At 32.9% G+C, this 12,006-nt stretch overlaps 1 protein-coding gene across 2 annotated transcripts in view; it reads right to left on the bottom strand.

Annotated features, from left to right (window-relative positions):
* Pur-alpha (Purine-rich binding protein-alpha) overlaps nt 1-12,006 on the bottom strand; it is a 40,475-nt gene that overhangs the window by 21,577 nt on the left and 6,892 nt on the right. The window contains exon 1 of one of the 2 annotated variants that reach the window (XM_014438746.2): nt 4,453-4,607. The exons of the other annotated variant lie outside the window; for it this stretch is intronic. Within the exon in view, the coding sequence (XP_014294232.1) occupies nt 4,453-4,513 (61 nt within the window). The 5' untranslated portion in view covers nt 4,514-4,607. Of the gene's footprint in view, nt 1-4,452; nt 4,608-12,006 lie in introns of those variants that run through there. 2 annotated transcript variants of the gene reach the window in all.

Below are 12,006 nucleotides of genomic sequence, written 5' to 3'. Positions count from 1 at the left end.
AATTAAAGATAGAAAACGACGCTTGGAAGCTGAGACAGTGACTCCACCTTCTATGCCATCACCAACTGATTATACCACACCTTTGGTACCTGTTCATCCGGGTTCTTCTGGTAACGTAAGAAGTGGACGTTTTTGTTTTAAAAAAATCAGAGTTGGGAAGCACAAAATGCTCTTCTTGAATCAAAAGCTGAACGGTAGAAAAAGAAGTATCAGCGAGAAGAGCAAATCTCAAGGCCTCAAAATAATGAGCCCTCCACACCTAACAGTAAAGCTGTCACAGATGGTGTAAGAAAAGCACTATCTTTGGAATTTTTAAAAAGTCCAGCTGTCAGAGCACTCACTACACCCTACGCATTTCTTGACTAACTTAAGAAAGCTGATAAAATAATAAAGGAAATATCATGGTTTCTCATTAAACAAGAAACTACAGACTGTTTAATTACGCAAGTAAGGCCTTTGGGCTAGCATCTCGCGTGTTATAATCAGGATTCTACTAGCAAAGTTAAATATCTAGTAGAGAAATCTGCATTAAAAAAATATCAACCAGATATAAAATTTAAAAAAGATACTTGATGTGCTCAAAAAGTTATTTTGTAAGTTAAATTAAGATTAATGTGCATAGTTTCCTTCAAGAGTTTTAAAAAATTTACCCAGTCTTCCAGTTAATCTTGACGGTAACTCTACTGACACCTTGGAGTTGAGTTATTTAAAACATTAAAGAAAAAAATACAAATAGCCCGAATGGGGTACAAGGAATGTTTTCTACAAAAGTCAAATGGTAGTGCAATAGCACTTTCAGAATCGAAGTTCGACATTTATGTTTTTGAATTCTGACTAAATGGGAAACGTCAAATGGTCAAACGATAGGATGACCCATAGGCCATCTGAGGCTTAATAAAGTTCTTTACGCTTTCCAATAGTTCCCAAAATGTCTTTCAAAAAAAGTTGATTTTTCGTTTTGTGAATTTATTTGAGGAATATGGAGACAGCAAAACATTTACTGCTTTATAATCCAATTGAATAGCTTTAATTTAGGTACTCAGAGAACAAAAGTTTCTATACCACCAATCGCAGTTAAATGCTCCTTGAAAAACATAATGCACTACATTGAAGTAATGACTAGTGATAATGTGCATAATATTTCAAAAAAAGTCATTAATAATTAACTTATAAATTATTTAAATAATGTTATCAAATACATATTTTTTTGTTTTGTGGTGTACCATGATGATAAATTGTATACATGTACATGAGGAAGTCCTACGCACTTACATGTTTGCGAAAAAAGCTAGGCACTTTGGTGTAGCAATTGCACATTACAAAATAAAAGTCATATGTTTTTGATGGGAATAATAAATATATCTCGGAACAAAGAAAAAAATATCTTGTGAGCGGTCATAGTGTCAATTAGTCTTTGTAGGGTGGTGGGTCCTAAACCAATAAGGCATATTGAAGAAATAACATTTTTATTACAAATAAGGAGAAAAATTACATTGAAACGGATTTTTTAAAAAAAGGAAAATAACAATGCCCAACACATCTACCCAAGTAATGCTACAAATACTCTATCGGATTTATATAGAACAGCTCATTTGAGACAGTCGTAATGTGGAATTCTCACGTCTTTCTAATATTAAGTGGGCTATTCTTACAGTGTGTGATTCAGGAAAATGAACTGCACCAATTAGAGGAACAAATTGAATCACATTCTCATTGTACTTCTGAGCAGCCTCAGGGCCTTTGAGCTCAGTACGAGCATGGAAATATATTCTACTCAAAGCCATGAACCAATGTCCTCTTCTGGAGATCTCAGATTCTCTCTACGGAGTCTGAGTGATACAGACTGAAGAGAGAATCGCCGCTGGGTAAAAACCCTCTCCTGTGATGATCGGCAAATAATCGTCTTTCTCTAGAATGCCTTTCCAGGTGTTGGGGCCCCACTGCGGTGTACCCCGCCCCTGTTCCAAAAACATGAGTCCACGTGAACCAATAATCGGCATTTCAAGCCTGCCCCGAACACCAGGCGCATATAAATGGAGATGTCTCAATACTGAGGGCGTGTAAATCGATCGATAGATTTAGTTGGGGCCCTTGGCCGACACTCAGCTCATTGATGCTTGTCTCCCGGAGTCACAGGATGCCTCCAGCTCTCCCAACGGGTTACGTTTCCTTTCACAAGAACCATTATCCCAGATCACAATAGAAAAGGGACATTTGTTTGCGACAAATAACGCGGGGTCAGAAATTAAACATGTTAAAAAGTACGAAAACCTATTTAAATTTGTTTTTGCTCAGCCCCATCCTTATCGTTTCTGACCTTCGGAAGGTGCTTAAATCATTGTGGAGGGGCGGCGAGGGGGGGAGGGCGCATTGGGTCACAATTATCTGCCACAACCGGATTCAAATATGGGTCCTGAGAGTTAGAGAGTTATTAGCACAGAGCCAGGGCCGTCTCAGGGAGTTGAGGCGTAGGTATTTGCAACCTAAGAACTGCAGCAGTGTCGGTTCGAATCGGGATTGGGGTCTACTGTTATTTCTGTGGCGGTATTACGAAATGAAAACTTGACCCTCCCCACTATGGTTTTAGAACAGGATAGTAACCTGTAGATAACCCCCCTTCCTTCCCCATATGTCAGAAATAATCAGGAAGAGGATCATAACAAAATAGCACAGCGTCTTAATTGCTGAGCAATCCCGTTCTTTTTTTTTCATTCTTCAGAATCATAATATTAAAGCATAATTTATATGGAAATGTTCCAATCAACTAATTCCAGTCGGCCAAAATATTCCCTTCACCTTCTCATCCCCTGAAACTTGACGCTTTAATTCAAAAGCGGACCAGTGGCCTGAAAGTGATATTGTGAGTCAGGAGTTCCGAAAGTGTTTCAGTGACCTTTTTACTAAGATTTTTTTTTTGAAAGTCGATGAATCATGCATCTCAAGCTCTCTTCCCTCTGTTCCATGCTAGAAGAAGCTTCTTACAATGAATGAATCACTCATTACATTTATTGAATCAGTCTCTAGAGCAAGCGATTTTGGGATCAATAAGCTGCATTAATTTTATTGTTCTTATACCCGTTTTTTGTTGGACACCATTAGCCCACATCCGTTCTTCAATATTTTTCAACTACCTTGGTTTCCATGGTCCTTTTATGTTCTAGTTTTAGTAAGATATATTAATTTTGCCATATATTGTGGCATTTTATGTATTTATAAGTGAAATTTATTATAGAGGAAAATTATTACAGATTTCCCGGTTAAAAAATTTTTAATCTGATTTTAATCAAATTGACCAGTTCTTGGATTAATTTTATTTTAATTTTTACCTCATTTCCACAGTTCATTCCTTTATCTAAAGATCTACAAAGGAATTGACATTAATCCCCAACCCTATTTCCATTCTGACCTTTTATTTAAAAAACATGTATCACGACGTTATTTTGAGAAAGTTTTAACGGAATAATGATGCCATATAAAGGAAACGAAATAATAACATACTACATATAAAAGGAAACGAAAAGAAACAACATAATAATGAAATGAATGATTGAGTGGTCGAGGGTAAAGTAAATAATAAAGACTAGACAGACATCAAAGCTAAAACGAAACGAAGAGGGATAAATAAAGTAATAGCTTAAGTGACATATAGCCCGTAACAAAACAGTAAGCAGTGAAATCAGCTGTCTCCTTCTCTATCCCCACTCCATAATCTCGACGGGATAGCCGTACCGTATGACGTCACTTCTGACTCAGCTTGAGGAATCCCCGACTACCAGGAATTGGTAAGAGTCCGCTACTGAGTCATCTCTCATAGCATCATTGCCGGGAAAGAAACCTTTATCAGTGTTACGTCATAAGTATTTGAACGGAGACATGAGTAATAGCTAAGAATAATAGAATTATATACAAAAATGTTTTTGAAAATCTGAAGAGAGTTTAGGAGAGGAAGAACTAGTTAGCAGCAACAGGTTGGTCTTACCGACGAACCAAAGGTATGTGGAGCATAACATATGGTTAATTCACGTTCTAAATTATCGATAACACAAAACAATTAATAAATTCTATTTAATCGAATCAGAACAGATAACACTAGTTATAAGCGATAGATGGAAAGAAAAATTGAATCAAAAATAGTAACAGCAGGTACGTGTTTCACTGTGACAATACTACAATAAAACATGTTAATGTAAAAATAAATAATAAAAGTTAACATTAAATACTTCTATTATTGGAACAAACACACAAAGGCTTTTAAAGTAGAACCTAAATTAAGTGATAACATAAAAATTTCTAAACTAGGTCTCACTTCCGCGGATTAACACATACGGTTGAATCGCGTTTTTAGATTATTTTCACAATTGTTACACACAAGACGAAACAACTAATAATTAAAAGTATAAACAAGATAGGTAATTACTGAAGCATTGATAATATATATAAATTACAGCTTACCAGGGGGTTGCCAATAGGGGATTCTCCCCTGAACCCAATTACTGTTGTCATGAGTTTCCATTAAATACGGTCAAAAGAGTACGGACGAGAAGACATGGGTGCAGAGGCACAGCAGCGTAGCGTACTAACCGCTGAGAGTAGGTTTCATTCATGTTTTCGAAGAATGCTGCTACCCGCTAACGTCATTAGTAGAGGGGCGGGGAATGTTCCACCACCACCACACACTGTATCGTACACTAATAATTGCCTTTCTCATCCAACTATTTATAACGTCTTTGTATCCCATATAAACTAACAATAGATCAATACTTATCCAAATAATCTACTTAATTATTTATCATAATGTTAAATACGTTGGTTTCTACAATTTATCTCTACATTATCACTTTGAAACTGATATTTTTTTAAATATCATAACTCGCCTATTGTGGAAAAAAAGTAAAAATAATCTACTAAAATCAATTCCATCAACTACTTTCACTTACGCAGGTCATAACGCTTTTTTTTGGACGACTGTATTTCAAAAGGGTTAGTACCGTTTTGATTGTATTCTAGTCTACAGATCGTTGGCAACGACATTTTAAAATATAGGTAGTCATTATTCAAAAGAAATTATTAGGAAGCTTAGCTGTCATATGCACCTCGTTTATTAATTTATTGAGCGAAATTTAACAAAATTTGACTAAATACCATAGGTTGGTACCAAAATGTATGTAAATAAAAATGTTCGATTTTTTAATGTCTAAGATCTCCGAAAGTTCATCACTCAATTACATACAGTTCAATGACATCCTGGGAAGGTTTAAACATATTTAGAATCCAAGATTTATTTAATAGAAAGAAAGTTATTATCAAGATAACATATTTGTGTATAAATAAAAAATTATGTATTGTTTGATGCATTCTATGTGTCAAAATAATAGGTAGTAAACTATCGAAATCAGACCAGTAGACAGATGATAATGAAGAAATGTATACATTAGTTGGGTATAATTCAAAAACAATAATTGTTTTGATAAATGATATACATGACAATGTATTAATAAATATTTTTAAAAAAAAAACACCACTAAAATCGGAGAAGTATTAGAAAACTTGTAATTACAATTATATTGAAATACTAGACGTATCCAGTAGAAAGAAAGTTATGATCAAAAATAAACATTATTTGCGCATAACCTGTTTTTTTGATCGACTGTGCAGCTGAATAGCATTAGCATTCCCTAAATAGCAAAAAAAATAATTACAGAAATTAGCAAAAGTATGTCATATTGAGGGAGCGCGGTGGTAAGGCCCGATGCTACTAACGAACGACTCGGGTTCGAATACGGCTAGCCAAATAATTATTTTCTGTTGCACTGTAGCCGTGAGTCAACCCAGGAAGGCTCCACTCAGCCTCATAATGTGGGTACCCTCAATTAAGTAAAAATCTGGCAGTCGATCGTGATTTTGAGCGAATCATCTCCTTGCACAACCGTTGGTCTAGTAACAGTGCTTCCTTACATAGTACTGGACCCTTAACCCTTCATGGGCTGTAGGGTTGTTCATAGGTTTTAATTTTAATGTCATATAGAACATTTCACCGATAATTTTAAAAGTTTTGTAGCCGAATTTGGGCAAGTTCTATTATGAGAACCTAAGGAGTTATCTTATACTTGTAATATAACTTGTGTATCAAACTTAAGGGCTGTACCCCTCACACATCCCTCCCCCCCAAAAAAAATTCTAGACGCTCATTTGAACGTTTATTAATAGCCTGCATAGATCCTTACTGGACTAATATTAGCAATAAAGTAACAAACGATGATTGTATTACACTTTCACTGAAATCGGTAAAAGAGCCAAAAATACCAGATGTTTTATTTTTTGTTATTTACCAACTGATATATTATAAATTTATATAATATACAATTAATTCAAACGATAATCTATTGAGTAATAATCTGCAGAGGTTATTTTTAATAAAAGAAATTTGAAAACATACACCCAGAATGTAAGGGAGATAATTCTAAAATGTTCGTATTTTATTTTATTTTTTTCATCTTTTTATATGAACAAAAATAACACGCAGGCTATTTTAAAATAAGGCCCTAACAATGGAAGGTTACAGTGAGGGGGTATCAGATTTTAACCAATTTTTTTGTGATACTACATCCCAAAATATTTTACATATATGTTACATTACGATGGGCTCTAGAAGCTGGGGAAAAATGAATTATTTTAAATAATTTTAGCATCTTTTTTATTTATTTATTTTTTTTTTTATGTTATTGCTTTCCACTAGTGCTCTATATGGATTTCCAGATTATTATATTCCAGTCAATTGGTTTCTTAGTATAGGGTAATAACTAGAAAACATCAGGAATCGGATCAGGCCAAAGCCTACCGACTTGGCGATCAAGCCTGGAAGATCTCAAGAAGACCAGTTTACAATTTTACTCTCGGAAATCACCATTTGAGGGAAGATCGAGGAAAAGAGGAAGAAGAAGAAGTATAGGATAACAAAAATTATTTATTTATAATCATAAAATTCTTTCTTGAGACTGGCAATTTTTTACTAAATAATTCAAAACATTATCCAAATTATAGTCTCAAAGCTTTTATTGTTTTTACATCTCCAACGTTTCGGCCAATTCGGCCATCTTCAGGGACAATCTTAATTCACTATGAAACATATTATTTAATATTTTTCCAAACACTTCATACAGGCTATTCTGCCCAGGTCAAAACATTTTTATCCAAATAAGTCAAATATCCATTAAATTTCACAGTCAAAAATATTTTTCATTTTACCACTATCATACACAAGTAAGGTTATAATAAAAGTGTATGATAGTGGTAAAATGAAAAATATTTTTGACTGTGAAATTTAATGGATATTTGACTTATTTGGATAAAAATGTTTTGACCTGGGCAGAATAGCCTGTATGAAGTGTTTGGAAAAATATTAAATAATATGTTTCATAGTGAATTAAGATTGTCCCTGAAGATGGCCGAATTGGCCGAAACGTTGGAGATGTAAAAACAATAAAAGTTTTGAGACTATAATTTGGATAATGTTTTGAATTATTTAGTACAAAAATTATTGTTTATCGCATTAAATGAGTTTATAAAAAAAAATTACAAAAGATGCTACCTGTGAAGTAGGCCAACATAATTTTTATTTGGGAAAAGCAAGTTAAGTTAGTTTAAAGCGTCTTTAGAAACCAGTTTGTGATTTTTTAGAAAAAATCAAAGGCTTGCCTGAGGCGAAATTTTTACAAACAAAAAACTAAAGTATAGGTACTACTAAATCTTCAAATATTTCATCTAAAACGGATTACAGGTCCGACCATATATAAATTGAAAATGTCCGAACACAAATTTTACTATAGACAAAAAAAAAAAGAACCAAATTTGTTTCTTCATGCCTAAAACGTATGCGAGACAGTTTTTTTGGCTAGAATATTTGCTACTTGGGCATCACGTACTGATAAAACGTTGAATTGTCCATTTGTAATTGGTGATTATTTTCAGGTTCTATAACGTAATTTGTAAGAGAAGTAAAAATAACTTATCTAAAATATCCTTAACATCTCAAGAGTTTACGAGAAGAATGGTAATAAAAATTTATAACGGAGAAAATTGAAGATTAGTGTATTGGTTTTAATTACTTTTTTTAAAAATAATTTATATATTGTGATTTACAACTGTATAAAAATATATACAACAAGTAAATTTGCTGTAGGTGACATAGAGACATGATACAAACACGTGGAGAATCTACCCATTGATAGAACTCCAATAACATTTCTAGAGGAGAAGATCTCGAGGCCATCTTCTTTTCAGACGCCTAGGAGGATTATTAGGTAATGAAGGAGAAACCAGGTTAGAAACAAGTGAATTTGGGTGGTTGAGAAGTTTATCATGGAAGGATTGGTATCTGGTTCTGGCCAAATCGGCAACATTTGAGACATTGAGGTCCTGATGGATGACTTGATTCGTGACAAAGTAAGGAGCATTAAGGATTTTACGAAGGATTTTGGACTGTAGGGATTGGATTCGGGAGGAATTTGATGGTTTTGTAGAGCCCCAAAGCTCAACTCCGTATGTCCAGATAGGCCTTATAATAGTCATGTAGATCAGTCTTTTGTAATGGATTGGCAGTTTAGACCGTTTGTCTAGTAAATGTTGTAATAGTCGGAATCTACGAGCAGTCTCCTGTATTTCAGTCTTGTATGAGGTTAGTTTTAATTACAAAATGAAATTTCATGAGTTGATAGTTATGAAACATCCTAAAGCTATTCACATTAATTGTTCTTCCCCATTAATTGGTCATGAGGAAAAAATAATGAAACAAAGATTACCAAGAATATAACATGAGGAAACTGAAAAACATCACCAATCCTCTTATTCTTCACAAGATTCTACTGTAATATCACAATTTTCACAGTACACTAATCATCCTCATTTATTAACAGGTTTTTGATTGGAGGATGTTTTCTTTGTAAATATAAGAGTAATAGTGTACAAAATAATATAAGAGTAATAGTGTACAAAATAAGCTCCAGCGGCGAGACATTAAAGAATATGGTTTTGTTTATTTATGTTGTTCTTCGCTGACCGCACCCCCCCCCCCCGACAAACTTCTCCAATCATTAATCTACGGTCAACTATCTACACCTCATTAAAGAATTACTATTTATAATGTTACTATTACTTAATTTAGATCAAAGCTGTTGACTTCCGTAAACGAACCTGGTAAGGATTTCTCTTCAGTAAAGCTCGCAGTCCAAGGGGAGAAAAATGAGTTATTTCACGCCAATTTTGGATTCATTTAACGAAAACTGTTTACAGTCAAGGGTCAAAATTGATGAATCTGCTACTATCGTTAGAGTGAATAAATGGCGGCTGTTCCGAAGAAACAAAAAAAAAAAAAAGTGCTTTATTTACTCTTAAAAAATGGTTCTGTTTTAATCTAGACTATACAGGAGAAGTAAATGTTGAATTATTTAAGGGACAGGCTCCTCAAGGTTTCTTTTATTCCAGAAAAATCTAAAAGTTTCGCTTATGTTTCATTCGAGCTTCATGTCATCTGTTCATCAAATAGTTCATGAGATATAGTATTAACCAAACTTTTTTTTTTTTATTTTTTAACAAAATATCGATAAATCAACATTTGTGAATTTATTGATTTAATTGGCAAATATCATGAAAAATACTACCCCTACGAAGCTCAACGTCATAAACTACTTTATGGCACATTTAACTAGTTTTAATTTGAATGCTAATTGGCATCTGTACGTCTAATGATTCCTCAGGTATAGTCATCCCAAAATAAATTCACTAAAATTGTTTTTATTCATTTTTTTTAATGTTTTTGTCAGTTCTTACAATGTTTGTATCTAGTTTTTAATTTAGCTCTGACGAAGCCCTGCAAAGTGGGCCGAAACGTTGGTTAACAATAAATAGTTTTCTTCTACTATTGATACTTTTATTAACCACCACCCGGACTATCTTCCTACAATTTAAGAAAAAGTAATTTTTCATTCGGAGCTCAATGTCTTTAAAACGACTAAAAACACAAAAAAAACTTAAATGACATAATTTAAAGTAGAGTAAATATGGGCTATAATAGTTTCCTTGTTACACTTTTTTAAAAAGCAACATTTTCTAACGAAATAACCAAAAATCAGTAGTTAGTGAATTTATTTTGGGATGACTATACCTGAGGAATCATTAGACGTACAGATGCCAATTAGCATTCAAATTAAAACTAGTCAAATGTGCCATAAAGTAGTTTATGACGTTGAGCTTCATAGGGGTAGTAGTTTTCATGATATTTGCCAATTAAATCAATAAATTCACAAATGTTGATTTATTGAGAAAAAAAATTTGGTTTATAAAATACTACAAAACACAAAAAACCCTTTAAGAACATAATTTAAAGTAGAGTAAATTTGCTTAAATATGCGCTCTAATAATTTCCTAGATTAGCTTTTATAAAAAGCAACATTTTCTAACGAAATAACAAAAAAACAGTAGTTATTGAATTTATTTTGGGATGACTATACGTATGGAATCAATAGACGTACCGACGTTAATTAGATTCTATCTCCAAGTAATTTGTACTGTATTTTATATTTCTTCTTTTTATCTGTTATTATTTCCGTGTTCATTAATTGTCTATAACCTTTTATTATTCTTATTTAATTTTCACGCTTCACTGTAAATCTTTGTTAATTTTTCATTTACTTTGTTCATTTATATTTACATCATTTAAGTGTTTGTATCTTTTTTTTAGCCCTGATGAACCCCTGCAGCGTGTGGCGAAACGTTGGCTAAATAAAAAATCATTTAATCACTATTTGATTTTTTCTTCAACCGCATGCCGACCATCTTCTTATTATTAAAGGTGTGTTAATGTTTTAAGGTGTATTGAAATCAATGACTCTAAACGATATCTTATTAAACACTTAAAAACCAAGAATTGTTATTACAATATTGTTATATAAAGCCAAATAAAAATAATAATTTTTTTTTTAAATATTGTTATTGTATTTAGTAAAAACATTTTTTTAAAGAATAATTGTTGCATTGAGATTATATTGTTTTATTATATGACATGAGCAGTTAGCCTGGAAGTGAAAGAAGTTTTTTAAATGAATTGTGACAAATCAATAATTGAGGTTGTTTCCTTGATAATTGTCTAAGGTCTGAAACGGAGAGTGAAATAAACCGAGTTTAGAGTAGAGTAGATAATTTGTAGTAGTTTAGTTATTAATTAATTTTTACTTTATTATAAGAACCTATCATATCAATGGTTTACTTTACAGTGGTGCTAAGTACGTGTCGCCAAACTTTATGAAACATATAATTAATATAAATAAGGGTTTCTTGTTCAGAACAATTAATTAAGAATTTTAAATTTTGCTAAAAGTGAGAGCCTTTAATTTTATTTGTCATAAAGCTGGTAGAAAACAACTTAGCAGCACCACTGTGAAGTATGCCATCGAGATGTTGATACAGTTAACCTTGAATTGAGAGTAGGGCGTTAGCTAAGTTATTCTTTGGACATTGATATTTAAAAAACAACACTACATTCAGATGGTTTTAGAAATATACATGAATGGACTAAACACTTCAGCTAGTTCCAAAGCAATTTTTAGCAACTTATTATTTTAATCCTACGATGAAAAAAAAAAAAGGTATCATTCCTAAAACACTAAAAATAACTAACAACATTTAAGTTTTTTTTTTTTACGATCTACACGCTAACGGAAAGGGCAATCAAAAGAAGAAGACGAGTACAATTTCCCGTAAAAATCGTACCGGAATTTAAGTATCGTCGGACGGGGTATTTGAGTGCCTGTCTGGCTATACTGAAGTATTCTCTAATGATAGGAGAAGTTTGTCGGGAGGTGCGGTCAGCAAAGAACAACATAAATAAATAAATATGGTTTTGTTTATTTATGTTTACTAAATAATTCAAAAACACTATCCAAAATTATAGTCTCAAAACATTTATTTCATTCACACGTCCAACGTTTCGGCCAATTCGGCCATCTTCAGGGA

The sequence above is a fragment of the Halyomorpha halys genome, unplaced genomic scaffold (genome assembly GCF_000696795.3).
Source record: "Halyomorpha halys isolate HHAL.00 unplaced genomic scaffold, Hhal_1.1 Scaffold6.1, whole genome shotgun sequence".
NCBI classification, from domain to species: Eukaryota; Metazoa; Arthropoda; class Insecta; order Hemiptera; family Pentatomidae; genus Halyomorpha; species Halyomorpha halys.
This window is presented reverse-complemented; position numbering and strand designations above follow the sequence as displayed.